The sequence below is a fragment of the Anguilla anguilla genome, chromosome 4 (assembly GCF_013347855.1).
Source record: "Anguilla anguilla isolate fAngAng1 chromosome 4, fAngAng1.pri, whole genome shotgun sequence".
In the NCBI taxonomy this organism is placed as follows: Eukaryota; Metazoa; Chordata; class Actinopteri; order Anguilliformes; family Anguillidae; genus Anguilla; species Anguilla anguilla.
In genome coordinates this window covers 56,384,444-56,399,844 of record NC_049204.1, presented here as the reverse complement: position 1 = coordinate 56,399,844, position 15,401 = coordinate 56,384,444, and the positions used below count along the sequence as shown (strand labels likewise).

Below are 15,401 nucleotides of genomic sequence, written 5' to 3'. Positions count from 1 at the left end.
CATACTGGTCAAGGCTTTGGCATGTTTTTCAGATGAGACGAAATGCATGGTATGCAAACGTTTTGGCCTCAGCGACCAAAACTCCCAGTTCTTGGAGCAGTGTGGTTCATTCTGCCCAATGAACAGCTAAATCTCTTTAAACGAGATCTAAATTTGTCTGGCCGCACTTTAACTTGTCTCTGGAGGGAGTAAGTGCAGTTTTGTTTTCTGTTGTGGTCAACAGAAAAATGTGCCAAAAAAAGCTACAGCAAGGCTTCAGGAAATTGTTTATTGTTTTCAAGAGAGAAAAACAGTTCTGGAAACTCCACCATAAATTGTAGTAACACCATCTTTTGTTTTAACAAGGGATTAATTTAGATAACCTTGCTGTCACCAATAAGGTTGTTCTAGTTTTATTTTTTATTATCAAGCTATATTTGATTGCTTGGGTCCCTCCACCTCATCTGATTAAAACTTGTTTTATGGCTTGATTACGAAACATGTTGCGTCGTAAAATATATAAATTTGTCAGATTTAATTATAAAGCAGTGACTACTTGTCAGTTATGAAAAGCAAGGCTTTGTTTGCGCTGTAGTGATGTCATGAGTGTCTGTCGAAAGATAGACGACTTGACTGACACACACAAAGGGAGGGCATGTGCACACACACAAACAGGAACACACAGTCAGACTACTACATGTGCTTGGGCGGCAGTGTAGCACAGTTGGTAAGGAACCCAAAGGTCATAGGTTCTATTCCTGGGTAGGACACTGCCGTTGTACTCTAGAGCAAGGTACTTAGCTTGCATTGCTTCAGTATATATCCAGCTGTATAAATGGATACAATGTAAAAAAAAAACTGCTATGTAAAAGTTGTATAAGTCGCTCTCGATAAGAGTGTCTGCTAAATGCCTGTAATGTAATGCTTTATTGTAAATAACTTTAAAGCCAGAGTGTTTGAAAGCGCTGCCCTGCTGGGAGGCTCAGAGGGGACCCAGGTCAGGCTGAGCACTCTGTTTCTAATATTAATTGATCTGAGGAAAGGCAGGTGAAAGGAGGGCTGCTGGCTGCTGTCAGGGACTCCATCCTTTGGGGGGGGGGGGGGCTGATGAGCTGCCACTCTCTCTCCGCTTCCCTCCCTGAAGGGCTACTGTCTGCTGTCAGCCGAAATAAGGCCACCTCTCCAGGGGGCTGCCGGCTCGACCATGTTGTTCCACAAAACAGCAACGAGCAGAGAGACTGAAATACTTGGGAGGAACTGGTCCAGCATCAAGCCACCCGTAAATAGCAGTATAACTTAAAGTATAGTTAAGAAGGAGAGAGATCATTCATACATACATGAATACACACATACATACATACATACATACATATATCCTGTACATACTGTACATATATACATATGTACATACATACAGTACACACACACACACACACACACACACACACAGCTTATTGCTGGAATAATGTAATGTAAGAGACACATTTTTGAACCCTGAGAAATATGTTTTCTTAAATATCTGCTGTTTCATTGACTCAAGACAGTTTAATCGAATGAATGAAGCGTTCAAGTGAACTGAATGTCCATGGCTCTTGGAGAGAACAGAATGTTCCCTCAACATCCTCCATTTCAGAGGAAACTCTGTCAGAGAGCCACTAAATGAGTGAAGTTGTTAACAGGCGCACACACGCACATGGTTCTGCCACAGAGCGGATCGATCTTTCTGCTGATCTGATCCCCTCTCTGAGTCAGCAGCGTAGCCGAACTGTCATACTGCATTTGGGATCACATGACCGTATCATACACAGCTCTACTGTTAGTGTTCACCACTAAGTGTGCCAATTAATCGATAGCTGGAGTTCTCATAGCCTTTAGGGATGAGTCACACTGGTCCTGTGTTTTGGTGTGAGATATGAGAACAGCTATGAGGTCAGTCTCATATCTCACTGAGCATGTGCGCTCCCGCGCTCTTGTCATTCCACCGGTGGCGCAAGCGTGTCATTCCCACGACGACCGGTGACCGGCGTGGCCTCTGCATGTCTGTGCTGCAGCAGACCGTGCTGGGCTGTACGAACCGTGCCTTCACTGTGTGTTAGAGGAACACGCAGATGTCCGGGTGCTGGTATGCTCCTTACATTCCAGTGCTAATTCCCTCCATTACACTGTGACAGACTGCTTAGCATTAACACCACACATAGCACAAGTTGTTTTGAATGGCACAACAACATTACAGTTGTAGTCAGACATGTACAGCCAGCCGGGTAAGATCTCAGCTTTTGTGATGTAAAATAATAAGATGCAATATGACACCACCTTGGAGCAGGATGTCTGGGTCTTTACAGAGCCATTGTACAATGTGGTGCAAAAGTGCTGGCTTTACACTCCAGAATCACACAAAAATATCAAAAGCTAAGAGATCAGAAGGCTTCAAAGGTTCACCCCTATATGGAGTTTCACCCTTATAAGCTGCCACACTCCTCCCTTCATATGAGTATTTCTGTGCATATGCAATATTTATAGTAGCTGACAATCCCAGGCCTCAGCCCTGTTTGAAAATAGACCCACATAGCACTGGCATCGTAACAAGAAATGGGAGGTGAGATTTCTCCCAGGCCAAACCACCACTACCATACCACTAATTACCATGACCACACAGCACATATTTGCAACAGGCCGAGAATATCACCTGTGTGAGAATTTGTTTTTCTTTTTGTTTGGCTTTTTTTCAGTGCCTTTGGAAAAGGAACACACTGCTAAACTGCTTTGATGGACTAACAGTTTTAATGGCTTTTTCCATCAATTAAAACCCCATATGTATTTTTCAAAAAAAGAGTTAGAGTCCATTGCTGGCATTTTGTTTTATTGTTATTTGTTACTTTCATTGTTCCAGCGCAATTATGCTATGACAGCTTTGGCTGTTCTCTGCATTCCTTGTGTAAAAAGTAATCCCAAAAGATTGCAGTCAGCTGCAGGGCACTCAGGTAATAAACCCTGAACCCAGGTATAAAAATAGCGTGTACATAATTACTCAAACAGCGCCCGATAACTTCATGACTGTATTGAATTCATCGGTGGGGCAAAGACACATTCGCAGCACATTTGCAAGCCAAATCAATCACCCAAACGCTGCACCTTTATATAAAACGGCCATCTGTAACTGGCGACGCGTACATTATCGCGTCACGTGCGCGGATGATCGATTGTGTCATTTCTTTTTGAGGACTTTCCGTTAGTGTCCGTGCCATCATCTCTGACTGCCCCTCCGCTCAGCGCTATTATTAATCATTACAGCGTGATGCGCCGCTGTTTTATTTGCAGTACGTCATCCCTGGAGCGAGGTGAAATGGTATCTGCCTTCAAGGCACAACCTTGAGCGGGTCTCTTGGATAGCAGCGCTAGGCTAACTGCGGTTGCGATAGGAAGCTGGGGCGGTGCAGTAGCTGCTGGATCTTACGCTGACCTGCCTCACAGTGTCCTCAGGAGGCTGCTTGGCTGGCTTTTATCGGGCGGGAGCTTTTCCCCTTTTGGAAACAGGGTTTCTTATCTAATCGAATCTACTTAAGAGGAAATGGTGAAACGTCTTTAGTGAGCAATTTTGCGAGAGACAGCCCCACTCCTTCAGCCTCTGTTCCGCGCCAGAGATATTATCTGCGGCTTGTCGCTGTAAAACGCGGCAGGAAGATTAAAATTAGGTACTTCTGTCTCGCAATATCTCCTCGCGTTCACGACGGACTCTAGTTATCCTCACTCATTCTTGTGTCTGAAACCTCCTGTTGAACTTCTACACTTCGTGGCCCTCCCATGCAACCATAAGAAGCTTTTTAGATAATGACTTCGGATAGATATTATCCCCTTCTTGATTCCTTTACAAATAATCCTCTTCATGTTCACCCTGCCTTATTAATCCTGGAAGGTACGCAATGTAAATGTCCGCTAAGTGCGATGCAGCAGGATGCCGTGTGGATTACGCGGGGTTAACTCAGTAGGGTGCCACATGCACTACCCGCCTCTCCCACGGTGCTTTCGTGCGACGGAGGGGCAGATTATTTACACGAACGCGTACGATTGTAAACGATTATGTTCACACGCCACGCTTGTTCGGCTTCCTGTGGGACTAGGGGGATGTGTCCAGATTGGAGTGCGGTTGAGTGGGTGGGTGGGGGGCGGGGGAGGGAACCCACGATTCCTCTGCTTCCCCCGAAGCCGATAATGAGTAAATGAAGAGGCCTTCCTGTCCGCGTACGTGTATCTGTCTCATCTGGGGCGGCTTCCTGGGCTGTCTCCGTGGCGGTCTCACCCTTCCTGTCTGTGGATAAACTGAGAGGGCCATCTCTCCATCGCATCTCGCTGCTCTCCACCCCAGAGACATGGCCGCTCCCTCCTCTGAAGCTGCCCGCTGTGCCCCTCGCCACGTTCGCCCGCTCCCCCCGCGGATTCGGGGGCACGTCACGCAGGGGCCGCGGCGCAAAACGCCGTCGTGCTAAAACGCCGAGCCCCCCAAAAACATTTTCCTTTCGCTCCGTCGAATGATTTCAAGGTCTACAGAACCGTGATGAATAAATCTTCCTCAGCCACTCTTCCGAGCGGGAGATGGAAGGTTTTAGAGCCGTGGCAGTTCTCCAGGGCGGCTTTGTCCTGAATTGAACAATGCAGGGCACGAGCGGAGCTTTTCCCGCGCACCTCCGCTCTGTTAATTCAGTATGTTCCGGTGGCTTCCGCTCAGCTCAGCGCTGCGGCCTCCCCTCCGGTGAGCCCCAGTCGCAGGGGGCAGGGCTCTGGGCTACCCGGGGCAGCACACAGAAGGGATTAGGGCCCCAGGCCCCAGTGCAGCTGCGCAGCCTTCTTTTATTGTGCCCTCAAGCGCGGCGCGTTCGTGCCTCAGAAGAAAGGCTCGGCCCGCCGCGGACGCAGGGACCCTCAAAGAAAAGAAAAGTTTCCCTGAAAAGCCGGAGAGCCCGAGGAAGCGTGCAGGGGGTGCGGGAAAGGTGTGGGAGGGTGGGGGAGGTGAGGTGGGGGTGAGCCGGTCGTGTGAAGCCGAACAGCAGGGTGTCAGGGGCCTGGTACGCACATCTGTCCGTCAGTCAGTGGGGATTTTTCAGTCAGCGGTCTGTCTGAGCAAAGCGCTGAGCTCCAGTCTGGGAATGCTGAATCTACTGAATCTAATGCTGAATCTACTGAATTTAATGCTGAATCGACTGAATCTAATGCTGAATCTACTGAATCTAATGCTGAATCTACTGAATCTAATGCTGAATCTACTGAATTTAATGCTGAATCGACTGAATCTAATGCTGAATCGACTGAATTTAATGCTGAATCTACTGAATCTAATGCGGAATCTACTGAATCTAATGCTGAATCGACTGAATTTAATGCTGAATCTACTGAATCTAATGCTGAATCTACTGAATCTAATACTGAATCTACTAAATCTACTGCTGAATCTACTGAATCTAATGGTGGCTCAGTGGGGCCTCTGATGTAGCCACTTGGCCAGTGAGCACAGTAAAGCAGCAGGGGTCTTATCCCTCCCCACAGGGGAATATGGCTTTCCTCACAGATGTACCAGTAAAAACTGGCTGTCAGTTTCCCAAGAAATAAATGAAAGAGAGGTCTTCAATTGGACAGAGCAGCGATCGCAGGACTGACGTTGTGTTTCCGGCCATTTCTTGTTCTGTTTGAATGACCCCCATCCATCAAGACCAACACTGAGCGCACTGTTACATCTTGACCCCTGTGTTCATCTGGCGAGGGCCAAAAAAAATGAAGGTTTCCATGACAACCTTCAGCTATTTAGAGGATAAGTTTTTAAAAAAAGAAACAAAACAGAAGAAACTGCTTTACTGAGTTCCAGGCCTCTTTCGGACCCTACGGACCCCGGCACCAGACGAAAGGAATAACAAACTCGCCGCTATTTCTGGACAAAATCGTTCCAGATTCCAAACTGCGCAAACACGCTCACACGCATTCGCTCTCTCGCACATCAACAACCCTTCCTCCACTCTCAATAGTGATCAGACACACTGGTGGGGAAAAAAAATCAATGAGCCAGTTACAGACACTGTCAATCAGATACGGAGATGCCACACATCCGTCATCGCACAATCATTGAATCAAAGGATGTACTGAAGGGGTCCTACTTTAAAAAACAAATAAATGTTTGCAGCAAAAGCAACTGAGTAAGTGTAAGCCTGAGCATTATTCTGAACTGACAGTTCGACGTCTTGTTTAACGTACTGCTATTAATATTTGTGTGTATATCTGTCCTTCTGTAGCCCATTTTGTGACACCATGGCCCAGCTTATATTACAGTACTGTGCCATTTCTATAAATGCACAAGTGACTGTTATAGAGCATTTCTATTTCCAGGCTCCACATCCAGTTTGCTTAGTGCTACTTTAGTCATCCCGCGTAATGTGAACTTCTGCAGTGACATAGACAGAATACAAGAAATGACATCAGAGAACACAGCCTATTTAATTAAACATATAAATTCAAACGCACTAATTCAAGCCACACACACACACACACACACACACACACACACATACATACAAACACAAACACACACGCACACACACACAAAGGAAGCAACACATCACTTAGTATCCCTCTCCACTTACAATAAAAGCCCCTGTGAGGGATGCCTGGCGGACCTCCACACTTAATATAATGAGGAAAGCAATATATCTAAACACCCGGAGTTAGAGCTACAACAATAAAAGCGCTTCTGCTATTTAAAGCTCCTCCAATTCTCAAAAACAAAAAAGCCTGGGAAACTGTTACTGCCAAAGTCCAAAACCCTGGTCAGTCAGACACCAGAACATCACATCGGTAACAAATCATGCACTCATGTTCTAACAACTTCCTCACACACAACACACACACACACACACACACACACACAATCAGTGCACACACAGCTGTAAGGACCAGTTCTACATTCAGCAACACAGAATCATTTCACAAAAAATAAGACCACTGTAAGAAATGCTTCTCAACATATTTGTGCAATGGACATAAGGCACTTCATATTTAGGAGCACAGTGTAGATTGTAGGATTGACAGATGTCAGGACGCGGTTTGAAGGTGTGAATTAATTATCCACGTTTCACCCCTACTTCTCTATCCCTCACCCAAGTACAGTGCCGTACCCTAACAGAGCCAGCAGGTTCTGACCCGAGGACGCGAAGGGGAGACACACAGACCCCGCGCTGGACCCTGGAGGAGGGACTCCCCGAGGGAAGGTGCCCGCACGCGACTCACCTTAGCGCCGATGACAGAACTCTTCTGGTAGAAGCAGCACAGGGCTGCCGTCAGCGTCCGCAGCACGCTGCACCTCTCAGACATCTTTCAGACCTTTCTGAGCTCCTCCGAAAAAAAAACTCTCACCGGAGAAAGAGGCGGCTATCTGACGAGCGGTCTGGCTCCCCTGTACGCGCGGAGGATGTGAGCGGTCGGGCTCCCTGTACGCGCGCGCACGCTCACTCTGACTCTGACTGACTCTGCCGCTAAGCCCGCGCCGGTCCCCCCTCAGCCCTGCCCCTCCATGTACGGAGCGCTGGAATCCCCATGTGATCCGTCTCTCCCGCAAATGAAATCTCAGCCATCTGGGAGCGCTCCTAACACCCCCCCCCCCACGCCCCCCTCACGCCCCTCACAATTACTCCAGCACTCCAGCCACCGCTGGCGAGAGAGAAAGAAGGGAAGAAAGAGGGGAGGAGGGGAGGAGGGGAGGAGGGGGGGGAGGAGGAGTGCGCTCCTGTTTTCTGTTGCCCCTTTCCGTATGAATGTTCCTCCCTTTGCGGTGCTCTGATAAGCGCACTGTGGCTCTGCATACCTTCGTGTGACAGGCTGTATTTTTTCAGTACGACCACGGCACTAAACAGCATGACTCTTTTTCTTTTTTTTTTCCCTTTTTTTTTGCTCTATTGGCTTCAGAGGCTGTGCACAGCAGGGAATTCTCACACATGAATTGAGCTACCAGTTGTTACGCTTCCCATTCAACTATTTTGAGCTCTGAGTTGAGTTAGGCTCCGTTCAGATTTTACGCAGCTTTTAAAGCATTAGCATTACCGAGTAGCTTGTTAAATGTGTCTGATGCAAATCTGTGCCATGTATAGTAAATGAGCACGAGAAGCCCTGATAGATGATCGGTTAGTGATGCCTGTTGGTCTTGGAGCTCTGCTTTGTCAAGAGCTGAATAAATTCACTTTGTAAAACTTCAACAGCAAAGCTACCTGTAGCTCTGCAAAAGATCCATAGTTAGATCTTCAGAGAAGGCAAATCAAAACTGCACTCTAAACTGTCAAAGCTGCACCAATTCAATGTTTACCATTGAGGAAAAGGATAAGTGTGGAGTGGGCGGAAAAGGTCATTTCAAAGTTAGTTTAGCTGGCTATATCGGTAAAGCAGGAAAATATTTGGTGTGGCACAGCAAAACTTTTTAAAGATCATGTTCATTTCTCCCACTGAGTAAGCAACAGTCAGGAGAGTTGCTAACTGACCTTGAAGTAATTTCACTAATTGGACAATATCAGGACATTTATCAGTTCAAATATTTCTTTGATGTATTTCATTCCCTTTCAAATTCTATTGACAGCACAGCCATGGTTCAAATAAGCACAGTGTCCAGAAGGAGGAGACACAAGCCTCTTCTATCTGGGTTAAGAACAAGTGGCAGGCTTGGCTCCACCGAGGCTCAGCCTTCAGGCTCAGCTAGTCTCTATTCATCGGGGACACTCGCTCTGCCTCTCAGCCATAAAGCTCTCACACTGCCGTCAGCACTTTGGGGAGGGGGGTGGCTGCTGAAAAAGATTCAAACAAACAGCAGTGTGTCCCCCATGAGGGATGACTCAGAGCCCAAACAGCAGCAGCACAGGACCAGCAGCCCTCCCCCGAGCTCTTCCTCTATTCGGCGAACAGCGCAGAAACGCTGCAGGAGTTAAAACTCATTGACGAAAAGTTCAGACGCTCGGCTGCCCCGGGTACGCTGCTATTTCGGTCTATGGCTCCGATCTGCGCTTTTTCCTCTGTTATGTGGGGCAGTGCTGGACGCTCGCGTGCAGTGAGACCTCTTTGAGCTGTCTAACGGGGGGAAATGAAACGTGCCCAAAGGCCAGAAAATGGCAGCAGTGGAGCAGCAGAGAAGAACAGCAGAATTAAGGGTTTTTGATGTATTTATAGTCAGGGCTCCCTATAAATCTGGCTCTACCCCCCCCCCCTTCTCTTTAGAGCTTCTCCTGCCAGGGTCCCCAATGGGTAGACTTCCCTCACAAGTCCTGCCGAAAACACTGACCCCAGCTATAAACCAGCTGTAGTAGACCCACTCACCAACCCAAGCTCCATACTGGTCCCTGCTCAACACTGGCCATATGCACAACACTGACCACAGCTTTACACTGGTCACTGCTCAACACTTGCCACAGCTGAACACTGGCCATATGCTCAACACTGGCCACTTCTCAACACTGGCCATATGCTCAACACTGGCGATATGCTCAACACTGGCCACTTCTCAACACTGGTCACTGCTCAACACTGGCCATATGGTCAACACTGGCCACTTCTCAACACTGGCCACTGCTCAACACTGGTCACTGCTCAGCACTGACCACTGCTCATAGACCACCTTTAAGGAAAAGCTATATGAGTAGGACCTCCAAGTGAATCATTTCCTGGGCCCTTGCAGTGCCTTTGACTTTGAGCCAGGCCTCCTACCCTAAAAGTCAGGCAGAAAGGTATGTGGTTAGAACTAATCAGAAGCATATAAAAACGGGACCAGTTGGATATTTACTGCTGTAGCTCCGTTCTGTTGGCCCAAATTGCTCATAAAGTGCATTCACGGACATAAAACGCACTGGCACAACCTTCTCACAACACAGGAATTCTCTCCTGGTGCAAATCTCCTAAACAAAAGCAAACGGCACTCAATATAGCCTCAGAAGCCTGGAAACACTTACATTTTACAAAATTCCCATGGGAAAAGAGTAGCTCAGGTGACACTTTAGACAAGTTTGAAACAAAATCTTTCCCTGATTATCTGTCTGAGTAGAAAAAAAAATCACCAAGAACCATTTTGTAAGCAGAGGTGAACTCTGAATTCACTAATGACAACAATAACAGTGCTGTCTACCACACAACAATGATACTGACACCTATAAGGTACATCCATCCGTTAGCTATACCCGTTTATACCTGGTCAAGGTTGCGGGAGGTGCTATCCCAACATGCATTGGGCAAGAGGCAGGAATACACCCTGGACAGTTCGCCAGTCCATCGCAGGGCACACACACCACTCTCTCACACTCTTATATCTAGGGGCAATTTAGACTCTCCAATTAACCTAGCCTGCATGTATTTGGACTGAGGGTGGAAACCGGAGTACCTGGAGGAAACCCACGTGGACACAGGGAGAATCTGAACGCATGCAAACTCCACACAAAAAAGTGCCAGGCTGGGATTCGGCGCCTCACCTTCTTGCTGTGAGGTAACAGTGCCACCCACCGCAACATGCCGCCTCGTATATCGCGTCTACAACAGCACATCCCACAACTAACCAAGTACTAATCAAACCCACACTTTAAGCCTCTCAGAAGGAGCAGGGTACATGGGGGTAGGGCTGCTGGCTGATGTTATAAGGTACAGGAACTCTGTAATTGAGAAAATATATACACACATAACATTGTGCTTTTGGCTATGGGTCACAGAGCAGCTCTGATGCAAGTGCTGTCATCGTGGCTGAGGGAGAAAGACAATGGATTTTCTGTAACAATGGACACCAAAAAACCTGTCTTCTGCAAAACCAGTTTGTATCTGTTCAGGTTCCAGATGTAGTCAGCAGAGCACTTATGAAAAGTCAGTCTCACTGCAGCACTTAAGCACTGTAAGATCTATTCTAGCTGAACCCCTATATTAGTGTTTAAAGAAGAAGCACATAAGCTATCTCAGCATAAAATAACTGTATGAGAAGGAAATCTGGTAAGTAAAGTAAGAAGACTAATAAAAACCTTTTTTTCACCCTGCTTTTCATGGCACACTTCAACCACTAGAGGGTACTGTTCCTCTTTCAGTGCATTATTGGCGGACAGCTGTTTGCGGCCCTCATACTGATGAAAGTTTGCTTGGTGTAGGGTTGACGCAGCCTGAAATGATGAAGGACACTGTTCTGGTCAAATACTGAGAAGGTTCTGAACCAGTGATATCACTAACTACCCAACAGAACCACTTGCACTTGCTAAAAGTCAAAACAGTCACAAACTGCACCTCTGCGTGTGAGTGTGTGTGTGTGTGTGTGTGTGTGGGCGGCAGCACAGCATATTTCAGAACAATTTTTTTGATTAAATCTGCTTTAATCCTTGTAAGCTTTTTAATTTAGATGTCCCAGTCATGACATCTTGTCATTAATCAAAACTCGCCACGTCTGTGTAGAGCTGGCCAAAAATGATTTTAAAGTGGCCGCTGATCATGAACCCTGGAAACTGTCCAGGGGCATATATTTTAAAAAACCCAAGTTCAACATTATTTAATTGAAAAATCTAAACTATTAATAGCAGGCTGCCCAATCCGTGACCCTTCTCTGAAATGTCCGGAAATGTGTTACTGCTCTTAGGCGAAATGGGCAGGAAGTGCGGGAGTGAAAGGATCAGCGAATAAAAGAGGGATGTGGGGAGAATTGGCTCCGCCCCTGGCGGTGCAGTACAGCGTCTTCAGAGGCAGCAGTAGCTATGAGTGAGGTTGTCAGATGGTCATTCCAGACAGACCGTCCTCACAGTCTTCTCTCAGGCCCCTTTAAAGCCGTCCTCATCCCGCCTGTCACAAAAGCCCATGTATTCCAGCCCCCTCGGCGCGGGCCGCACGGGCAGCCAAAGGGGCCATTATCCGGGTCCAGCGAGAGGGCTGGAGATCTCACAGCCTGGACAGAGAGCCATTGTTTCTTTAAAACCCCTTTCAAGACCAGTTAGCCGCTTACTGTGCAGCGGGCCACAGGGCGTTCACCACGAGGATGAGAGGGAGAGGGAGAAGAAAAGAGGGAAAGGGAGAGAGAGCTACGTAAAAGACTTGCTCCACAGGGACCGACTCTCCCTTCATGGAAATCGTAAGCATGCTAGCAGGACAGTCCACAGGACAGCTGTTTTCTTCTCACCAGCCTCCACTGCTGCAGCACATAATTCCCCTTCCCCAGAGCGCCATTTTTCACATCTCACAGCATGGAGAAACAGGTACACGGGCTGGGAGCAGTGCTCATGACACAGCCATGCCATGCTGATGACTCCATCCACGATTCACTGAGACAACTCTGTGGCTCTGACTAACTCACAAATGGCCTCCAGAGAGGGGAAACTAGTAGGGGGAAATTCAATGTTTTCACAAAGAGTAGGGTGTGAAAGCCTCCCCAGAGGGGAGAGCTGGGTTTCCACCCTTATCGGACCGGTATTTTTAGGCGCTGAGTCCTCCTCGAGCCATTTCCACGGTCCCGCCTTCCAGATCTGATCCACCGGTAATGGCCGTACCCGATTACCCAACGCGACTGGTCTCAGACACGCGACGCGTCCAGGCCGAAGGCACAGAGCCGAAGCGCGGTCACGGCTCAGTCCCGCGGCGAATCAGCCCGTTTCACCGGGTAAATGAGCCGTTCCGCCCGAAGCTTTAGCGCGCTTAACTACGGAGGAATCAACGCTTCACGGTGGGACGGCGCCCACAGGCCTCGCCCTGATTGGCTCGGTTTACCGCCACGCGTCACCTGCCCACAGGAAATCACCACAGCCTGGCAGCCCTTTGATGCGCAGCCCCCCCCCCCCCCCCCCCAGTCCCCCCCCCAGTCCTCTAGCTTCCGTTAAAAAGGCACAGAAACCACTCATCAACTTCAATGGCCGCTTCGATTCGGCGGGCGGGGGAAAAACAAACAGGCCCGGACGGCTCATTATGGACTTACGCATCGCGCACAAAGGCCTTTGAAAGGCTGCTCAGCTGCGGAGGTGCGACTGGCCTTTCAACGTGTGCCACAGCAGGTGTACCCAGCAGCACTGGGGGGGGGGGGGGGGGGGGGGGAGGGAGGGTCATTCCGGTCCTCCGCAGTCATGTCATCTGGGGTTTTCCCACACGGAAACCCTATTTTTTGCTGTGGCTGAGTGTAATAACAGAGGGAGGGACGGGATTGGCCTTTTCAGCCTCGGTAGCTAACGGTGAGAGTGACTGAGGGGAGCGCTACACCGCACGCCTGTCGCCACAAACCACAAGAGGTGACACTCGCCCTGAGTTGACCGAGGCGGGAGAGGGTACGGGGAGGCCCCATACGGTGCAGTGTTCTGAGAGTCACCTGAACCTTGCATGCCCCCCCCCCCCACCTGATCCGCCCGTGCGCTGTGATTGGGTGAAGATGGCACGTTGCAGCGGTGCCAGGCCTCACCGTATCGCTGACCCCCCCCACTCACCCCCCCGGCAGATCCCCGTCTGTGAGATCAGTGTCTCTCCAGCGCTCCGTGACTAAACAGCTCTGGCAGCTGCCACTGCTAGCTGTACTGTTTGGTCTGCTGCGTTCACTCCCAAGGTGACTCAGGAGAATAGCTTTCATTTTAGTTTGTATCCTTGCCGTGGACAAGGCTGATCACAGAGCATTGAGACAAGGCTCGTACTTTTAACTGTAATTGAAATAACCGTGGCAGGTGGCCATTAGTCAGCTGTATGTGGCAATCATTGTGTAATCATTAAAGAATAACAACTAATCTGTGGAATAATACGCACAGTTATACAATTAGTAATTAGTAATCAGTGTAATAACCCTTAATCTAAATACAGGCATTGCTCTCAGAGCTGGACGCAGAATCCCCGGTGCGTGGGGAGCAGGACACGACCTCATCGCATTGGCCTTCCTGTCTGACGAGAGGAGCACTGTGACCTGTGTACACTGTCAACAGGCAGTCATTGGGCACGGCGTGCGTGCGAACCCCCCCCCCCCCCCCCCCTCCCCCCCGTGAGGTCACCCCCGGCACGGTTTGCTTTTCGCACGGAGGCGCGAGAAGCGCTTGAGCCAGGAGGGCGAGCCGGCGGCCGGGCTCTCGGCTGGCTGAGAGAGGTCACGGTGTGGCGAGAGAACATACTGGAAACGGCCATCGCTCACGGGACCTGGCAGGGCCACCGCACACACGTCGGGCTCCAGCCAATTCCAAAAAAGACAGGCCCCCCCCCGAGCTCACATCTGCGCCAGGGACGGTCTACGCGAAATTAGATTCTGGCAACATTTACGCCATTTTCCTCGGGCCATGTTCCTTCCAGCTGCTTGCGAAATTAGATCATTTTGATTTGTCACACGTACGTACACCTTCCAAAATGACAGTTCAGTATTTCACCTATCACTGTAAAGTTGTTACCTACGTTGAGGTGGAGCCCATATTATATCAGGTTACTGTACCCCTCCTGAAAACACAAAAACATAGAATATATGCTACCCAAACTGAGCCAACTGAATTACACTGGAGTATATCCATTGGAAGAATTCATAATGAGTGAGACTTAAATTCAAATGTTCTTAAAATTCCATAATAAAGACCATTTATGTTTAGGTGCCCAGGCTCTATAAGATCTTTCACAATGTTTTCAATGGCAATCAGCTGTTGTGAAACTGAGAATGTGCATGGTGTGCTCTGGGGCATAGAACTAACAGGGAGAAACTGATCACTATCTTCTGTACCCTGCCTACTGTTTTCCTGTTGTTGAGTAATAATGCTTATGGAGATCATATCTCACTACACTTCTTTAAACAACTCTCTTTCTCTCATTCTCTCATATCTCTGTCACTTTGAATTGAATGTACACTGAAAAGGAGAACTCGATAAAAAGATAGCTGATGAATGAAGCAAGAACATTGTGTCATGAATCCGATTGGACAAATATTTAATCCACCAGTCAGAAGCATAATCCACAGTAAAGCTTGTGAGACCCAAACACACACACAGCCACACACATTCTGAAAGATTCACTACATTCACCTTTAAACATGCAAGTGCCAACTTCAATACACATGCAGCAGGAGTGGGAACATAAGATAAGGATCCTGATATCGATGACCACAGGGACTAGTTGTATTTCATACATTTATACATTTTTCTGCCTATCCCATCAACCACTTAGACAAACAAATACCAAGACAATTTCCTCCATGTGACAGCTAAAGCTTGGTAATCAGTGTTCCCAAAGAGAGAGCACACAGTGTTTTGAGCCTCCCTGTCCTACTTCTGTGACCCTGCACCTACAAAACATTGAAAGCATTCAATAGTATTATATTACCAAGGAATATTAGCATTGTGTTTATTTCAACAGAAAAAGCATATCCCTTTATAAGCAGCCAGCCCATTCTTCTACCTACATCCTACGGATTTACTCATGAAAGATCTGACAACACTCAAAGCACTTTGCATGTTGCA

General features: G+C 48.2%; 1 protein-coding gene across 7 annotated transcripts in view; it reads right to left on the bottom strand.

The window, feature by feature from the left end:
• bcar3 (BCAR3 adaptor protein, NSP family member) overlaps positions 1–15,401 on the bottom strand; it is a 76,198-nt gene that overhangs the window by 11,533 nt on the left and 49,264 nt on the right. Inside the window, exon 1 of one of the 7 annotated variants that reach the window (XM_035413714.1) lies at positions 7,246–7,567. The exons of the other annotated variants lie outside the window; for them this stretch is intronic. Within the exon in view, the coding sequence (XP_035269605.1) occupies positions 7,246–7,329 (84 nt within the window). The 5' untranslated portion in view covers positions 7,330–7,567. Of the gene's footprint in view, positions 1–7,245; positions 7,568–15,401 lie in introns of those variants that run through there. 7 annotated transcript variants of the gene reach the window in all.